The sequence below is a fragment of the Pseudopipra pipra genome, chromosome 19 (genome assembly GCF_036250125.1).
Source record: "Pseudopipra pipra isolate bDixPip1 chromosome 19, bDixPip1.hap1, whole genome shotgun sequence".
NCBI classification, from domain to species: domain Eukaryota; kingdom Metazoa; phylum Chordata; class Aves; order Passeriformes; family Pipridae; genus Pseudopipra; species Pseudopipra pipra.
This window is the reverse complement of record NC_087567.1, coordinates 6823928-6840693: the sequence shown is the minus strand read 5'-3', so window position 1 is coordinate 6840693 and position 16766 is coordinate 6823928. Positions and strand designations below refer to the sequence as shown.

The 16766-nt window shown below is 41.3% G+C and overlaps 1 protein-coding gene across 7 annotated transcripts in view; it reads right to left on the bottom strand.

The window, feature by feature from the left end:
* The window catches only part of LUC7L3 (LUC7 like 3 pre-mRNA splicing factor), a 19296-nt gene extending 3426 nt beyond the window's left edge, over nucleotides 1–15870 (bottom strand). For 6 of the 7 annotated variants that reach the window (XM_064675978.1, XM_064675974.1, XM_064675975.1 and 3 more), the window contains exons 1-9: nucleotides 15660–15870; nucleotides 9063–9129; nucleotides 8038–8077; nucleotides 7666–7810; nucleotides 6566–6640; nucleotides 6372–6476; nucleotides 5098–5259; nucleotides 4374–4648; nucleotides 3686–3846 (exon numbers count right to left, since the gene is read on the bottom strand). In XM_064675978.1, the coding sequence (XP_064532048.1) occupies nucleotides 3686–3846; nucleotides 4374–4648; nucleotides 5098–5259; nucleotides 6372–6476; nucleotides 6566–6640; nucleotides 7666–7810; nucleotides 8038–8077; nucleotides 9063–9129; nucleotides 15660–15758 (1129 nt within the window). In that variant the 5' untranslated portion in view covers nucleotides 15759–15870. Of the gene's footprint in view, nucleotides 1–281; nucleotides 408–3685; nucleotides 3847–4373; nucleotides 4649–5097; nucleotides 5260–6371; nucleotides 6477–6565; nucleotides 6641–7665; nucleotides 7811–8037; nucleotides 8078–9062; nucleotides 9130–15659 lie in introns of those variants that run through there. The other variant, XM_064675980.1, reaches the window with a different exon arrangement.
* Nucleotides 15871–16766: the final 896 nt, after the last annotated feature.

Genomic DNA, 16766 nt, shown 5'->3' with positions numbered 1-16766 from the left:
GAAGACAAAGCAAGAAATTAAGCTTTTAAAGAGCAGCAACATCCCGCCTTCTTTGTTTTAAAACAGATCACCAAAAGGGAGGGGTGAAGCCCCCACACAGAAATGAGGGCAACTGCCTAATGACCACCAGTACTGAGGATTCACCTGCAGCAGCACATCCAGTGCAGGGTGCTTGGAGAAAGCACAGGGCAACGTCACACGGCTCACTGAAGGACTAAGTCATTTTGGATCTGTCTGCCCTCGGGTTTGCGACTCCGCAGGTAGATTGCACTCTAACTAACCTTGTTAAAAAGTCTTCGTTTTGTGTCTTATAGGTATCTCCGGTGCACACGTAGATCCACTGAGGAATAGTAGTCTTGTTTCCCCGCAGAGGACTAGTAGTCAGTCCAATAATCTTATCTTCTGTCCTATGTAGATATGGTAGATCTTAATAGCCCTATGGATGTGCAGTGTGCAGGGTTTTGTTCTGTCTTGTTTGTTTTCTTGGATTTGGTCAGGAAGGATAATTTGGTTTAAGGTTAAAAAAAAACTACTGTTAAACTGTGGTATGAAAGATGAAACTCTTCCAAAAAAATTTAGTAATAAAATAGGTTTACCAGAGCAAACCTCCAGTTTGCCAAGCAGAACTGAAAAAGTGTATTCAACAAATAGTCCAGTAACTGAACTTTTCAACTTCTGGAGTATCTGCAAGAAATTAAGTTCCTCCACTGTATTTTTAATCAGTTAGAGTTCTCTCTTTAAAAGCACATACAGTTAGTTTGCTGTTGAAACTGTGTGCATTATTTCAGCTGTGATCTATTAGGTATAATCACATAATATTGACTTTGTTTCCTGATTCAACACATGCACATTTTTCTGTTTGAGTTCGTGTGGGCAACTGAGATGTATTTTGTGAGAATTCTTACCACGACAAAATGAATGGTTTTACTGTTCAGAGAATGCAAAAATCAGTCAAATATAATATCCAGTATCACTGAGGGTTTGGGTGTTCTGGCAGTGTTTGCTGAGGTTTAATCACTAATACAAAAACACAATCACAATTATTTTTATATAAGTATCAGAATCCAGATTAAGGAAGGTAAAGAGCCAAGCTTAAGTGGTCTGGAGGCCCATTCCAATATTAACCCCTCATAAAACAAAGGTACTTGGAGAGCAGTTTTCCTTTTCTTATTAAAAAACCCTATTTATTTCATCTACTCTTGAGAGTTTACTTGAACAGTAGCTGTGTTTTGCTGGTTTACATTAAGCTGGTGTTTATGGCTGATGGCTCCCTCCTCTAGCAAATGTATCCCTGTCCCTGGAAGCTGAGTCACAAATTATGTGCCTCCCTTTAACACGGACTTTTTTCTTGCAACCTTGACTGCTGTCTTCTACAGTATTTTAGTGAACAAGAAGCCAGGACTTCTGAGTTTTTAAAGTGTGGCACTAATTAATGAGTAATGGTAGGCAAGTCTTGGGCAACTGTGCCTTGGTTTTTTGCTGTTAAAGAGTTTTACTGTTCATAAAGCAGCCTGAGATTTTCAGATGAAAAGCACTACATGAGCAGTTACAGCCAGGCCTTTGCTGCTTACTTTTGTAACTGCAGATCAGTGGTGCCTATAAAGACAACTAGATTCTGAAGCCAATATTCCCAATGGAGCATCAAAATGTAGTAAGTTAAATCTTAACTTCTACATTACTACCTTCTGTGCAAAGAGTAGAGCAGGAAGCCACGTGCTTCAAATATATGAATCTCTAAAGCTCTCCAGTTAACCACCTATCTACAGTGCCACATTGCAAACATGAGGATGTAATGCTTACAGAAATTCAATGTTTGCTTAGTAACTACTACTGCTTTGGGTTTTTCCTCCCTCTCCACCTTTTTTGGTATTTTTTTCTCTTAAAGATTTTCTCAGCAAAGGGAAAACCACAAACTTCTTCATCATTACAGTCCTGCTCTAAGGCCTACTTGTGTTTCTACAAAAGTTAGGACTGCACAGGCAAACAAAGTTATTGATTTTCCCAGGTGGAATTTTCATCACAGCTCACAGCATCACCTCACTGTTCTCATTTCTGGAGGAAGAAAGTAGCAAGCAGCAAATAAAACAGCCAGCAAGGAAATCAGTCAAGTTAAAACTAAAAATACTGAGATGCTGAAGAAAGTTCACTAGCTCCTCTGCTTATGGGGAGATAAAGGAAAGAACTGAAAAGCTCAAAACCAGAGCAAATTTGAATAAATAAGAAAACAGTTATTTATATGCACAGATACACACATTCAGAAGAACAGGACATTCTTGACCAAGTACCAGAAATCTGTTCATAAAGCAGGCAAAAAGGGCACAGTATCAGGTAGGAATAGAGTAACAAATGGACAGATTTAGGCTACAACACTGAGTCTGAGTTTAAAGCCTGCAATCAGTTCCACTGCCAACGAGCAAGCAGCTAAAACCACTTGCCTATAAGGCAAAGGAAAGCGAGAGGAGAATCAATACTAAAGATGCCCCATAGTATAAACCAGAAAAATTATAACAGTCCAAGGAAGTCAGGCAAGAGAAATATATGAAGCATTACCAACATTTTGGCAACTAACCCGCTTGATAAATATGGAGAAGTAAGGGTCGGGCAGACAGGCCTATGGAATCCAGAAACATGCACAGAGCACCTTTCATTCCAGAGAACCTCAAAAGTACCTTAGGAACATAAAAGAATAGTTTCATCCATTACTGATGATCAGCCCGTGGAGTGGGGTGGCTGTTTCGGACTGGACATTAGTCAGCTCCCCAGAGCCAGTGGTTTAAGCCAGAAGTACTACGCTCCTCCAGAAGTTTCAAAAGACTTTTAAAGGGGGAAATTTAGCAATAACAGTTAATTAGTATCTTCTCACAAAATGGGAATCTGTAGTGTTCCCTCTGTAGCTCTTTTTAATTCTACTTAAAAGTTTCTGAGCACCAGCCTCTGGTGAAGCAGTGAGTCACCATCAGTGCTGTGGTACATGGCATGTACAGCTTTAAAAGCATTCCAAGGACTAACACAGCTTTCTGTTGAGACTCACCTGAATACTGACAAAGCAAAACTCACTTCATTTAAACAATAAACAAAAAGCCAGAACAAAAAACAAGGGAGAAGGGTTGGGGGAAGAGCAGGAGACTGGGGAGAAGGCATGAATTGTCATTTAGAACATTACAGAAATTCTGCAAGACTTATCCTGGACTGCATTCATAGATTGGAAAAAAAAACACTTTAAAAGTACTGTTAAAGGATAAGAAAGGAAACACGATAGTGTTGAGAAGTAATACATGGTACAGGTGAAAAGTCAGGTACCAATCTCCCACAAACATGTACCTGCAAAGGGTAATATCAGAAATATCTGCTAACGGTAGGAATATAAGACATTCACTCTTAGGAAATGATGATTACAGGTTTATGCTTTCCTAAAGGTAAATAGGTCTTAAAACATATAAAAATCCTTGCACACTTCATTTGCAGACAAAGTGCAACAGGTGTATGTATGCACACACGTGCAGTAACAGCAACTGAAAAGAAAATGCTCCACATTGGTTAAAAGCAACATATACAGCCTATAAAACCAGATCTGATTTGATGCTCAGAGCTTTCAGTCACTCACTGAAAGACTAAGAGCTTTTGAGACCCTAAGGGAAGATTAGTTTCAGAACTTGCTATGAACTCAGTCTTTACACAAACATACCTTTTTCTTTTGACTTCCTGTCTTGTTCTCTCTCTCTGCTTTTGCTTCTGTGCTTGTAGGATTTCCGATCCCGACTCTTTGACCTTCTCCTGTCCCTACTGCGAGACCTGTGTTTCCTTTCTGATCTATCGTGACTTCTGCTCCTTCTTCGGTCACGACTCCTGAACATTCAGAGAAAATTTCAAAAATGTCAATCTCAGCTGCTATTTTCTAACTCAGAATATAAAACAGTGAAACAGCAGCACTTTCTAACACACTGATTATTTGCAGAAAACAAATCTTAACATACTGTATCTAAATACTTCTCAGTACATTAGACTTGGCTTCATATTGCCCTCTTCATTTACTCCAACATTTAACTACACAGCTTAAAAATATCTACCACCAAGAAATAAAGACCAACTTAAGTAAGAAACAAGACCCTATTCTTTGGGAGCATTTTTATGAGCTCCCTCATAAAACCACTTCCACCACAATGGCGTCACCTACTTCCAAAAATGGAGAGAAGACAGTGAACATGCAGCAAAAACTTGCTTATCCTTAGAACCAATGAAGTGTGTCTTTACTTAAGAGATAAGAAAGTGAAGCTAACAAACCAGTGATGTGACCCAGGCTGATAGATTAAGATTTTTATCTCTTGGAAAGTTACATGGAAATACATCACACACACACACACACACACACATACCTGCTTCGTCTTCTCTCCCTGCTTCTTGACCTTTTGTGGTCTCGTGACCTTCTGTCAGATGTTCTGCTCGAGTGTCTACTCCGGGAGCGACTCCTTTTACGTCTCTCTCTATCACGAGCCCTCTCCTTTTCCTTTTCTTCCTCCTCACGCCGTCTCTTCCTTTCCCGCTCTTCTCTTTCCCGTTCCCTCTCTTTCTCTCTCTCCTCCCGTTCTAGTTTCTCTTTTTTCAACCTTTCATCACGGTCAGGTTCTTCTGTTCTTTTTCGTAACTTTTCCTTAAAAAAACAAGTTCACAGGAAGAAATGAAGATCAGTCAAGCTAAATCATTGAATATACTTAGTTTATAGATTCTGAGGATGTAGAAGCTTAAGCTTTTAAAATATTTCAAGTGTTATTTTCTAAACAAAGGACAGCACTTCCTAAAATCCCTGAAAAGAAAATCCTTTGTCTTACAGAACTTATTTTGCTGGTCATTCTCTCAAGAACAAAGGCCACACTATAGTGTTTTATAAAGGCCATAAAAATTCCCACCTGAATTTACATCTTTGCTTGTACCTGATGTAATCATATACAACAAAGCATACCAGGTCAAGCACACTCCTAAATGGATTCCATTCCTTGGAGTGTTTCACTCTCTTGAGGAAGTCCAATGGACAGCCTTTTATGTACCATGGGAAGCCTCCAAGCAATTTTATCATGTTCAGTAACTGGAGGAAATACTTACTTTTAAATCTTCTACAGTAGCTTTTATTTTGGCATAACCCATGTGCTGCTTTCCCATCAAGTGGTCATCTACCCTGGACTGTGCATCTCCTACAATTAAAAAGGCTCCACAAACTTCACAAACTTCCATTTGTTTTTCTTGGGCTGCAAAGCTCTCAATTGTCTGCAGAAAGAAAAATATTTGATAAGGCAAAAGAAAAACAAGTTTTAGCCAGAAGCCAGTGAAGGGTTTTAGAACTTTACTGTTACTTTTGTCAAATCCCAGGCACGACTGAAAGCTGAAAACTGTATCTGCCTGCTTTGTCTTCAGGGCACTGCACCTACCAGGGTGAACAGGGCAAAAAGAGGATACCTACAGTCATTCCATGTGAGCCACAAGGAAGGAGTCCAATAGAAACCACAGAATTACTCCTCACTGCATGTACACAGTAATATTTGCAGCTTCCTTGCAATCTCAGAAAAACAAAATTGTAAGTTTTTATTTTACAGCTTTCCTTTTCAGTTTTAAGATGATTTCTTTTGCATCAACTGAGATGTAAGGAGCTGCAGAATAACCCTGGAACATGTCTCAAGGAATCAAAAGGCTAGAATATCCCATGAAGAAATAAAAAAAGGAATGCTGAGCTTCTCTTTAAAAGGATGACAGTCAAACTGATTCAACAGACATATGAGAAATACACTGAAATTTCAACATAAACCCAAGTGTGATTACTGCTGTACAATGTTCATGAATCATACACTGTGGACATAAACACACTGCCTGCAACATTTAAGAACTTTTAAAAAATAAGACTCTCAATTTGAGCATTTCATTAAACTCCAAAATATAATATTTAAACTTAAGCTCCTTTTTACTGACAGGAACTTGCTACTTAACACATTCCCTCTGGCTTCTGTGGCTCTCACAGTCAGACAGATGCCTGTCTGTAGCCACAGCCCTGACACAAGGGCTTTCTGTAACAGTCACACCGGTAATTCAGTAAAAATATACTGCAGAGGCTGCAGGGTAAAGTTTAACTGAGACCAGAACCAGAGTAAGGTGCAAGCTCACCTCCAGGACTGCTGGGTGAATAATTTCTTAATTTGTTTGCAGGAAGCCCACTATCATGGTGGAATGCAAAATAAAACATTGGATTAACATGTTTAAATGTCCTGTTATTATCTAATCAATTCTGCTCAGACCTTGCATGCCTTCAGTGGAAGGACAAGGTTATTCAGAATGTACTGCTGCACCAAATTTTGAAATGTCTGACAAAAAACAAACACACAACTTACTGAAGTTGTAGATCTCAGCAATTCTCTCTCTTCCTTTAACTGTTCAACAAGTTTCATCATTCCTTGTGCCTCTTCCACCTTTCCTTCTGAACCCAGTTCTTCAATCTAAAGGACAATAAAAAAATTCAAATGTAACTTCTGATCAAGTAACAAAAGCAAGAGCTCTCTCTTAGGGGGGGTTAAAAATCCCTCACCTGTTGTAGAAGTACATCAATTTTGTCAGTTAACACCTGAATCTTCTCCTCGTTTTTACCGGTAGGTCCTGCTCCCTGCAAAAAGTACAAGTGTGAGTTGGAGGTCTTTTGTTTGCTTGTTGGTTTTTCTTCTTTTGTTAAAACAGCTTTAAAACACAAAGGTATGTCTTCTCATATTTCAGACACACTTCAGGAATAACGTCCTCCTGCCTCTTCTCCCATGAGGAGCTACTAATAATAGTCTAGTCTAACATAAAACACTGCTTGACACAGCTTACTCCACCCTTGTTGAGTCTAGTCACACTAATTCATCCTAAGTCAACAAAAATGTTCAAGGTCCTGGCCCATAAAAGGTAAGATATCCAAATTCAAAGTCCTAAATTTAAACTCTCAAACTGCCATGCAGCTGTTACATATCTTTGCAGACATTCAAGTATGACTTAGAAGTTCCGTGGGCTTTGAAATTCGACTTCTGAGCACAAATGCAAAAAGAATGTCACTTCCAAGATGTATTTGTTAGCAGTGTCCTCTCTGCAGGCTGTCAAATTAGACTTACTGCCTCCCTCCCACCTTTGCTCTGCTCCACAACCAATATCTCTCTTGACTGGATACTGTCCACAGCTCCTTCTGAAGCAACTGCACTTTGCACAGAACAATTAGGTGAAGCAGCAAAAAGGAGCAAGGTTGTCCTGGCAGTCACAAAACCCACAGAGCACGGGCCACAGTCACTGCTCCAAACCCATCATGGGAAAAGATACAGCTTACTAGTGCAGGGAAGGAGGAACATTCAGCTAAGGGAGAAAAGGTAAATTGAGGTGGTCAGGGCAAAACCAATACTTGACAGGATTAATATTCTCAGCAGAAAAGAGATACTGATTCTAAATAAACAGATGGGGAGAAAAGAGAGGGGCTCTTGCTGACTGTGGAGCCACTTGGCTTGTCCATTAGGGCTTGATGCAATCTGCTGGCTAACAGATGAAGAGACTTATCTAAAGGGAATCTTCTGGAAGACAGTATGTTTTACCTCAAAATATAAGGTAAAGACCCCACAAAGATGCTATCTGCAGGAAAAGCTGCCTCAGTGGTTCTTCCAGACTCACCCCAGAGGACTGTTGGTTCTGTGACAGTGCCAAGCGGGCATGGCCCCTCCGGATCCTGCGCTCCACCTCTGCCAGCAAACTCTGCAAATAGCGCAGGAAGTCCCTTTCATAGCCCACCTTCATAAACCGAGAGCTCTTCTCATACCTGGTAAAACATTTTACAAACAAAAGCTCGCATCAATCCACCACAGATGGAAAACAAGTAACAAAATACACAATATTATAAACTCTTGCTCACAGAAAGAGAGTATTATACATTTAAATAAATGTTTACATAAATCAAAAAACAATAACTTTGTCATGTTTGGGTTGCTTTTAACAAATTTCAAACAAAAACACTATTTGCTTTAACGTATCAACCAACATACTTACTGTTTACGTAGATTTTCATCATGAATTTTTTCACAAGGACCTAAAAAGACAACACAAAAAGTTTAAGTTTGCATTCTTGAGTGGTGTATTCACATTCCATCAGCATTTGTTTGTGCACCATCAGAGAACAGAGTTACAAACACTTCCCAGGGACTTCTATGCTTCTGCCTTTCTGCTTCCTTTGCTTGGAGCTCGAAAGACACATTAAAGAAAAGGCATGCCAGTATGGTTTAGTAATTATAAAACCAAAACAGACTCTGAGTGACATACAAAGTCTTCATGTAAAATAGAATTTCCAGATCAAGTTTTACATCAGTAAATCTCAACTAACAATGTAATATCTTAAACACCTGGGGTCTTAAAAAACAATTAAAGAAAAATTACACATGAAGGGTAATTTCATCAGGCACTTTCTAATTTCCAGTGTTGTTTGCAACAAGCTGGCCACTTAAAACACTGATCTTCAGAGTCAAATCAGGAGGTAAGTGCTCAGAGTTCACAAAGGTACTCACGTTAAAACTTCCCACCTTCCCCAGATTCTCAAACTCTTCAATGAACTCAGTAATTAAGATAAGAAATCTTACTTACCATCTCCAAACTACCATTGCTTGAAAGCCATCAGTAATTTAGAGCTGGCTTTCAGAAATAACTACTACAGTAGATGAGTCTCTAAAGTAAAGCAGCTCAATAATATACAGTCACACAAAAACACTTCAAATCCTGCCCAGGCAGAGTAAATCAAACTAGAAGCCAACACTTCAGCAGCAGAAAACCACCCCAACCCAGTAATTTAGCTCACACTGTAACATAAAAATTTTTATACAGTTTTTTCCACTTAGACAAAGTAGGAACTGGAATAAATATTGTTCTTAGCATATTATATCACTGGCAACCCTTCAGGAATATAAAAGCCTATTTTCAAAGTGTCTTGACAGAGCAATTAACAATAAAAATGTAGTTTGCAAACAAAAGCTCAGCTGTAATTACATGTAAGTGAATAAAAATGTCAAGACTTAGAAACTTACCTAAATCAGAACGGGTATTTGTAAATAATTCAGCTGGGCAAAAGCCACAAAGGTAGTATTTGCAAACCTGACAGAGGAGAAGAAAGAAACAGGCATTATTTTTTGTCTCTTAAACTGGCAATTTTAGGTAAACACTATTTCTAAAATACTGTGTAAATCTTTCCTTTGTACACCACAAAATTTCTGAAAATTTTACACACCCTCTGGATTTCTTGGCAGCACTAAGTGCTACAAAGTGCATCTTGATGACAAAACACCAAAAATCTTACTTTCCCTTGCAATAACAGTATTTCTTAATTTTACCACTAAATGTTTAAGATTACAGGAAAGTATCACCAATTTATAAAAATAAATACTTAATATTTCCAGCGGAAGTAAATCAGATTGGACTATTTAATAAGTTACAATGAAATTCTTTAAGTGTGAAAAGCTACAAGAGGTGACAATGTCTGCCATGGAAGCGTGGAACAAGTTCCTCTGCTTGCTGGGAACAACTCTGTGTTCAGGCTTCACTTCCTCAGAGCTCCTGGCCTGGAGAACAGGAGCCACCAGCACCCAAACACCAGGTACTGTCTCAAGGATTCTGAGGGCAACTAGAACACTTAGGAACATGTATGGTAACTATTCAGAAGCTTTCCCACTCCAATGCTTTTAAAAATCCCTACTTTAGGAATGAGAGGCAAAGAGACATCATATACCCCTTCAGGCAGGCAGGGAAGACACTCCTTTTAACCTGGTTTCCTGCCAACTCAGAAAGGGTTTGGTTTGTTTCTGCATAGTCTGGTTTTGCATTACCAAGTCAGGTTTTGATAAGAGAAAACCACCACCAGAAAGTTCAAAAAAACCACCAACCTGTTAAGTCTAGCGAGTAAATACTTAACAATGATGGGATAAAACCATCTTTTGTTAAAAAGGTTACTTACCCTCACCCATGAGCATGGGCTTAGCTAGTCAAGTTGGTCAGTTCCTGAAGTCTGTAACACAGAAATCTCTCCTGCCTATCCATCAGAACAGCCAAAAGGGCAAAATCAGAAATCCTTTCACCCTTAACTTCATAAACATTTCAAATAATTAAGTCTTCACTAGAGCATTCTTGTAGATATGACTGCCATTAACTAAGATGTAAATCCAAAACTAGCCTGGACGTTCTTCCAACACCTCCTCTATCTTATATTTCTAATGTTTGGCAAATCTAATAACTGTGATTTCTATTACAACCATCTGATCCTCTCACATACACCAGGGACAAAGATTTGCAACCTATTATTTCCCAAGATAAAATCTGAAGTATTTTAGCAAACAGGGGTTAGGAGAGAGACCCCAAACCTACCCCACACCACCACCTCACTGAAATGCCTGTGACACCAGTTGCCCAAATAAGATCAGTCTGATTTATTTTTCCATGCTAACTGCCAGACTGCAAATCAGGCTACGGAAGTTAAAACTCTACTGACTGCTTTACAGATTACACAGAAAAACAATTGGGCTTTCTACTGACAAGCCATGGACACAAAACACAAACAAACAAAAAAATCTCTCATTATATAATGTGAATACTTCTCCCACGATCCAGGTTAGGACACTGGCATCTATTTGAAGTAATTTATAAAGAACAGCTAAGAAAATATATAAAATCACTTTTTTTTCTTCTCAGAAGCAAGGAGAAAGATACTGGACAAAATCTGATTTCTGAATCTGCTCTCTTCTCTGAAAGCTGCAATATCCCTTGTTTTAATATCAAGATGTTTCAAGGGAAGAGTTTCTGGTAAGAACTCCTGTACTTGTCATCAGAAACTTAATTCCTCTCTACATTAGCTTCTTCCTCCATTTTCTCATCCTCACATTCAAGTTTTAGGATCAGTGAAAAGGCACTTTTCAAAAAATTTCAGAGATGGATTAGACAAATTTCCTAAGACATAGAGAGCACAGTCTGACCATACCATGCTGCTAAAAAGTTGTAGAGTATCTCTTATCAACTCAAACACTAAGCAAACTGCTCTGTAATACTTCTGAAACAAGCACCAGAAAGGAGCAAAGGAAAAGTTATTCAACACAGAACAAAACAAAAAACCCCACTCCCACCCAAAATCAGAAATTATTAAAACTGCTTTATGAAGCAGCACTCCTAGGAAATGCCTCCCCTTATGAAGAGATAGCTACAGTAAAAAATTGTAGTAACCAATACTAAAACATGCAGCTTTAACAGTCACATCCTGGTTTAATTATTCATATATTAAAAATCCAATCAAACACAAAAAAACCAAACCCAAAATGATAAAACCTGCCCACACTGAAAAGCTGCCATAATTTTCTCCTACCAGCACTAGAATGGCATCCAGTGAATTACATGACATTCTCTCCTAGGAAGCACCTGCAGAGAAGTACTCACTTCTGAGTGGTTCAGATCACTGTGTCTGCAGCAATTTTCTCCCCCTCCCATACCCATTTCCTTATGCTCACCAACAGAAAGACACAGCTTGCTAGAATCCTGCAGAATCTTACTTCCAGCTCAGCTTCACCACGTGGAGCATCTGCCTTCCCAGGCTGAACACACCATCAACTGCACTCACAGTCAGTCCTAAATAATCAATGATGAGCAAGAACAGAAAGGGACAAAGAATGGCTGAAGCATCACAGAGCCATTAAAGGACTGAAACAGAGGTGACTCATGAGCTTCAATTGACATCACTTGTCCATGGCTTATCAGGCCACTGCACTTAGCACAAGTAATATGGAAACACATGTCATATATGCAGGAGCAGAGCAACAGGCAGTTCAGTATGGATAATTCCCTAGGCAGGTAACAAGCATTTATTCCTTTCTGCAGAATTATTCCGAGGACTCCACTACCAAGAAGGTGTAACAGAAATGTTACTGTCAAATGTTGCAGTAGGATCAGCCACAGCTCGTGTCTCAAAGCCCCTGGGATCTCACATTTCGATAAGACACCAGAATGCACACAGGCACTTGGAACTTTCCACTTCTTCATCTCAAATTCACTAATCCTTGAAATCTCCTGGAAGTGGGAAAGTAGTATTCTTTACCTCGATGTCCACTAAGTTAACAACAAGAATTGCAAGCTCTTCTGGAGTTTGGGAAGCAGTTCAAAGCTTTCCCACATAAAGAAGCTACTGACAGCTCTCTATGGTTAATGCTTCTACATTAATACACTTCTCTTCTGCAAGAAATCTATTGACTGAGGGAGAAGTATCTCTCTAACAATGATAAACAATTATGCAAGCAAATTCCTTTAGGCAGACAATTCCTAGTAAAAAGACTGAGAATAAAATCCAGCAGGTTATGGCTTACACATCAAAAACTAGTAAATTCCTTCACACAGATTAGTTCTTTGAAACCATTAAAGCTCCCATGCATCAGACATTTTATGAGCAATGCCCACCCACCCAAACCCAAACAAACATAAGCCCTTCTTCCAAACCCACTCTTACAGATAACCTTCCATTACTAATATTCTTCCAAAACAAATAACACTTAAGTCCTCTCCCTCCATCCCCTGAAGGATTAAGTCCTTAAATTCTACCTAGATGCATTTAGGTCATTGGTATTATAAAAATAAAAGTGTAACACATCATAAATACCTAAAACCATCACATCATAATCTGAAAACAGAACCTTCATTTTGAGAAACTGCATTATCAGAGATAATGGGTCACAGTTATTTCTCCGGCTCTTCACCCCTCCCTGCTATCTGAAAACATGACTTTGCCTTGAAGGAAGCACCACAATTTCAAAGCCTTACACAGAGCACAGGCAGTCCATGCTGGGCTCTCCTGTGCTACAGACCAGCCTCAGAACTCTTACGCAATCGCTGTTTCCATACGAGCTCGCTTTGTGCAGGTACCATATTAGAGCAGCCACGTGTGAATCAATAGAGTTACTGTTCCAGAAATACACTCAACAGTAAGCAGAAAGACTGAAATAAATGATACAAATAATTATCTCCCTATATAAAATAAAGCCTTTACGCCAAAACCAGGATTGATCACCTAAGGACATGCTGCAATACTGAAATATACAGCGAGTGGGATTCCAATTTTTAAATATGAAAGGTTTTAATCATGTCAAAGTTTTAAAGTAAGAACTTTAGGTCTACGAAAGGTTTTACAATACAGATCAACGTGTTTCACTGGCTCTGCTATCACACACACTGCTCACACACCTTCCTCTTCCACTCCCATCTTGTATTTCACTGCATCTCCCAGTTTCTCAGAGCCACCTAAATGCAATTTCCAAATGATAAACAAAATACAGATCAGCTTCTTCTGATAATATTCCATGCCTAAAACTGATGAAATGTGACACAAAATCCTAAACTTTGGGAGGAACACAACATGCTGACACTGAAAAGGCTGCATGTTTATCTATGTCTAATCTCAGAAGAAATGACATTAGCGCATGTATTTCATCTGAAAAGCAGAAGAGCAGTCAGGGAGAGGAATTAACGTTACTATTTGAACCTTATCTGCATTTCCTGTGTTCTAAAACATGTCAGCACTGCAAACTGAATCTTCAGGAGATGCAGAAAGTCGAACACGTGTTTTAACGGTAATTTTTGTTTTTTATGAACTCGTCAGTTGACTACAGAAACCTAGGAAAACATTCCTTTCAGAGAGGTTGTATTTAATTATGATCCTATAAACTTACAAATAAAGTAAAAGGTGAGCAAACAGCAGCAGTTCCTGCAAAACTGAAGGCTCAACCCTGAGGCTGTAACAGTCCTGCTGGACTCAGACACAGGACAGATCTTACTGTCTGAACTGTCAGAGGGCTGGGAAGGAGAGACGAGGCCCGTTTCTGAAACAACAGAACTGAGCAAGAGCTTAGAGACAGAGTCCTGTGATTATAGTCAAACTCTTCAGCCTAAAACTGTAATTGAAAAAAAAACCTGAAAATATTCTGTGATTTGCTCACTCGAAGATGAAGAAAACAATCCAAACTTGTCAAAAGAGAATGAGGAGGGGGAAAAGAAAACAAGAAAAAAAAAGTCTTTCTCACATTAAGGAATAAACCAAACCTTATTTGTCCTACCTGTACCAACATGGCTCAAGCCATTCACTTCACTTTTCATATAACTCCTTCTTGAATTCACAATCAAAAGAAAATATAACTGAACACCTAACTGAATAATGATATTTGCTTAATAAGTCTAGAAAAACATAAAGAAGGTCCTGAACTCACAATTTCCTCCTGACTCCCACTGCTTACCTATACAGCAGCATTTTTCAAGGGAGGGGCTCGCAATTGCAAAATCTATGGCAGGACAGATACTGGTCCTTATCTCATGCATTGCAAGGCAAATTCAAACGTGTACTGTCCATCCTTAGAATGACATATCTCTCATTTAAAAACATGAAATTTCCGCTTCTGTGATTAAGATGCAATTTAGAACAGCCAAACCCAAGGATTTCTCCCTCCTTCCAATTTAACAACATCCCAAGAAAATGCTAAAGGAGGAGGAGCCAAATGCTTTGTGCAGCTTAAACCACAGAAATTCCCATTGCATAGGTGATAAATTACTGTAAGTGTGCACTTTAACTCGAAAAATATATCATGAATGGAGAGAAAATAAAATTAAAAAACACATCAGTGTTCATCTCTCCCCAAGAAGCAGCTACAGGAACTTTGTGGCTACCACTGAGTTTTTCTGAAATAACTTACAATACGACTATGATGGCCGTCACTAAAAGTCATCATTCATTAAAGCTCCACCATTCTTGGGCAGAATAATAATAAAATAATAATTAGAAGTCTTGTTTGGGCTACTTATTGCAAAAAATGAATGAATCACCACAATAACAAAAATACGTAAGTACTGCTAAAAACCAGTCCTGTTTATGTTTGTGTGCCCCCACACACACACCTTCCTCTGACTGAGAAGGCATGAAAAGAATCAAGCTTTTCCTAGCCAAAGCTTCGTTTCAGAAGTCTTACGGTTCTTCTTGAGCTACAACCTGCAGACGTTAAAGCCGGTACTCCCGGACCCTCCTGCTTCCTCCCCCAACACCACCCTCAGGAAGAGATCCAGAGACATTTGTCTTCCAAACTACGAACATCTGTCTCATCCCTCTTCGCGCAAGCCAGCAGCTTCTACTCAGAAGCGCAGAATTCCTTTAACCTCACCCTCTCCCCGCCTTGTATTTGTGTTTCCCCACGAGACAGCTCCGCCACCACCGGCCCTCTCGTTCCCGTTAACCGCGGCCCCGGTCGCCGACATCCAAACAACGGGGCTGTCCCTCCAGCAACACAACAACAGCCTGGCTGTGGTGGGATCTTATTCTTCCCCCTTCTCCTCTTCCTCCTGCTCCCGGTGAGGGCCCGGCGCGGTTCCCGCGCCCGGAGGGCCCGGCCCCGGCCGCCATGCAGGGCCCAGCGCGGAGGGCCCGACCCGCACCCCGCCAAACCACGGGGAACCCCCCGCGCTGCCCGGCACCTCATTCCTTTTCCCCTTCCCCCTTCCCTCGCGGCTGCCCCCGGACCGGGAGAAGCCGCCCATGTCGCTCCGGCAAACCCTCCGGCCCTGCGCGATGCGGGAGCGGAGCGAGGGAGAGAGGGGAGAGGCGGCCCCGCTGCACTCACGCTCTCGTGGTCCCACCGCACGTTGCTGCGCTTCTCATCCGGGGCCAGGTTCCTGTCCCGGCCCATGAGCTCATCGAGGAGCTGGGCGGCCGATATCATCGTGTCGTCCTGGCCGAATCCCCCCTCGCCACACACCGACTCGGCCGCCTCGCCCCGATCGCCCGCGCCGCGCCTGACAGAGACAAAATGGCGGCGGCGCTCGCCCTGCCCACAATGCACCGCGCGGGCCGGGCCCTCACGGCCGCGGTTCGTGGCCCGGCCCCGGGAGCCGCGGGGTGAGCGGCGGCTGAGGGGCCTGAGGGGCGGGAGGGGGCGAACCCCCAAGAAACGGCGAAACAGGGAACAGCGACAATCGTGTGTGGCTCGATGTGAGGGACGGCGGGAGCCACACAGTGCCCACCCCTGTGTGGTGTCATGGCAGACAGTGTCCTGCCCTGTGTGGTGTCATAGAATCACAAAAACAACTAGGTTGGAAAAGAACTCTGAGATCATCGAGACCAATCTTTGACTTAACACCACTTTGCCTACTCGACCATGGCACAGACTGCCACATCCAGTCTCTTCTTGAACACCTCCATGGACGGTGACTCCACCACCTCCCTGGGCAGCCGGTTCCAATGCCCAGTCACTCCCTCTGTAAAGAACTTCTTCCTAATGTCCAACCTAAACCTCCCCTGGAGCAGCTTAAGACTGTGTCCAGCCCTGTGTGCTGTCCTGACCCAGGGACATGGCCCAGGCACACAGTGCTCGGTGAGAGGCTGAGGACACAGCCCTGGGCACAGCTGGAGGGTTATCACAGGGTTATCTGCGCCCTGGCAGAACCAAGACCACTCCTGATGCACGGTTACTGACACCCAGAGTGCCTACGGCAGACGGTATTCCCTTTCCTGAGTGCCTCCAGCTATGGCTATTCCCTTAGGAATTCATAGAATCACAGAACAGTCTAGGTTGGAAAAGACCTGTAAGTTCATCAAGTCCAACTATCAACAGTACCATCACCACTAAACCATGTCATCAAGTGCCACATCCACATGTTTTTTGAACATTACCAGGGGTGGTGACACCACCTCACTGGGCAGCCTGTTCCCATATTTGACACGTTGCAGG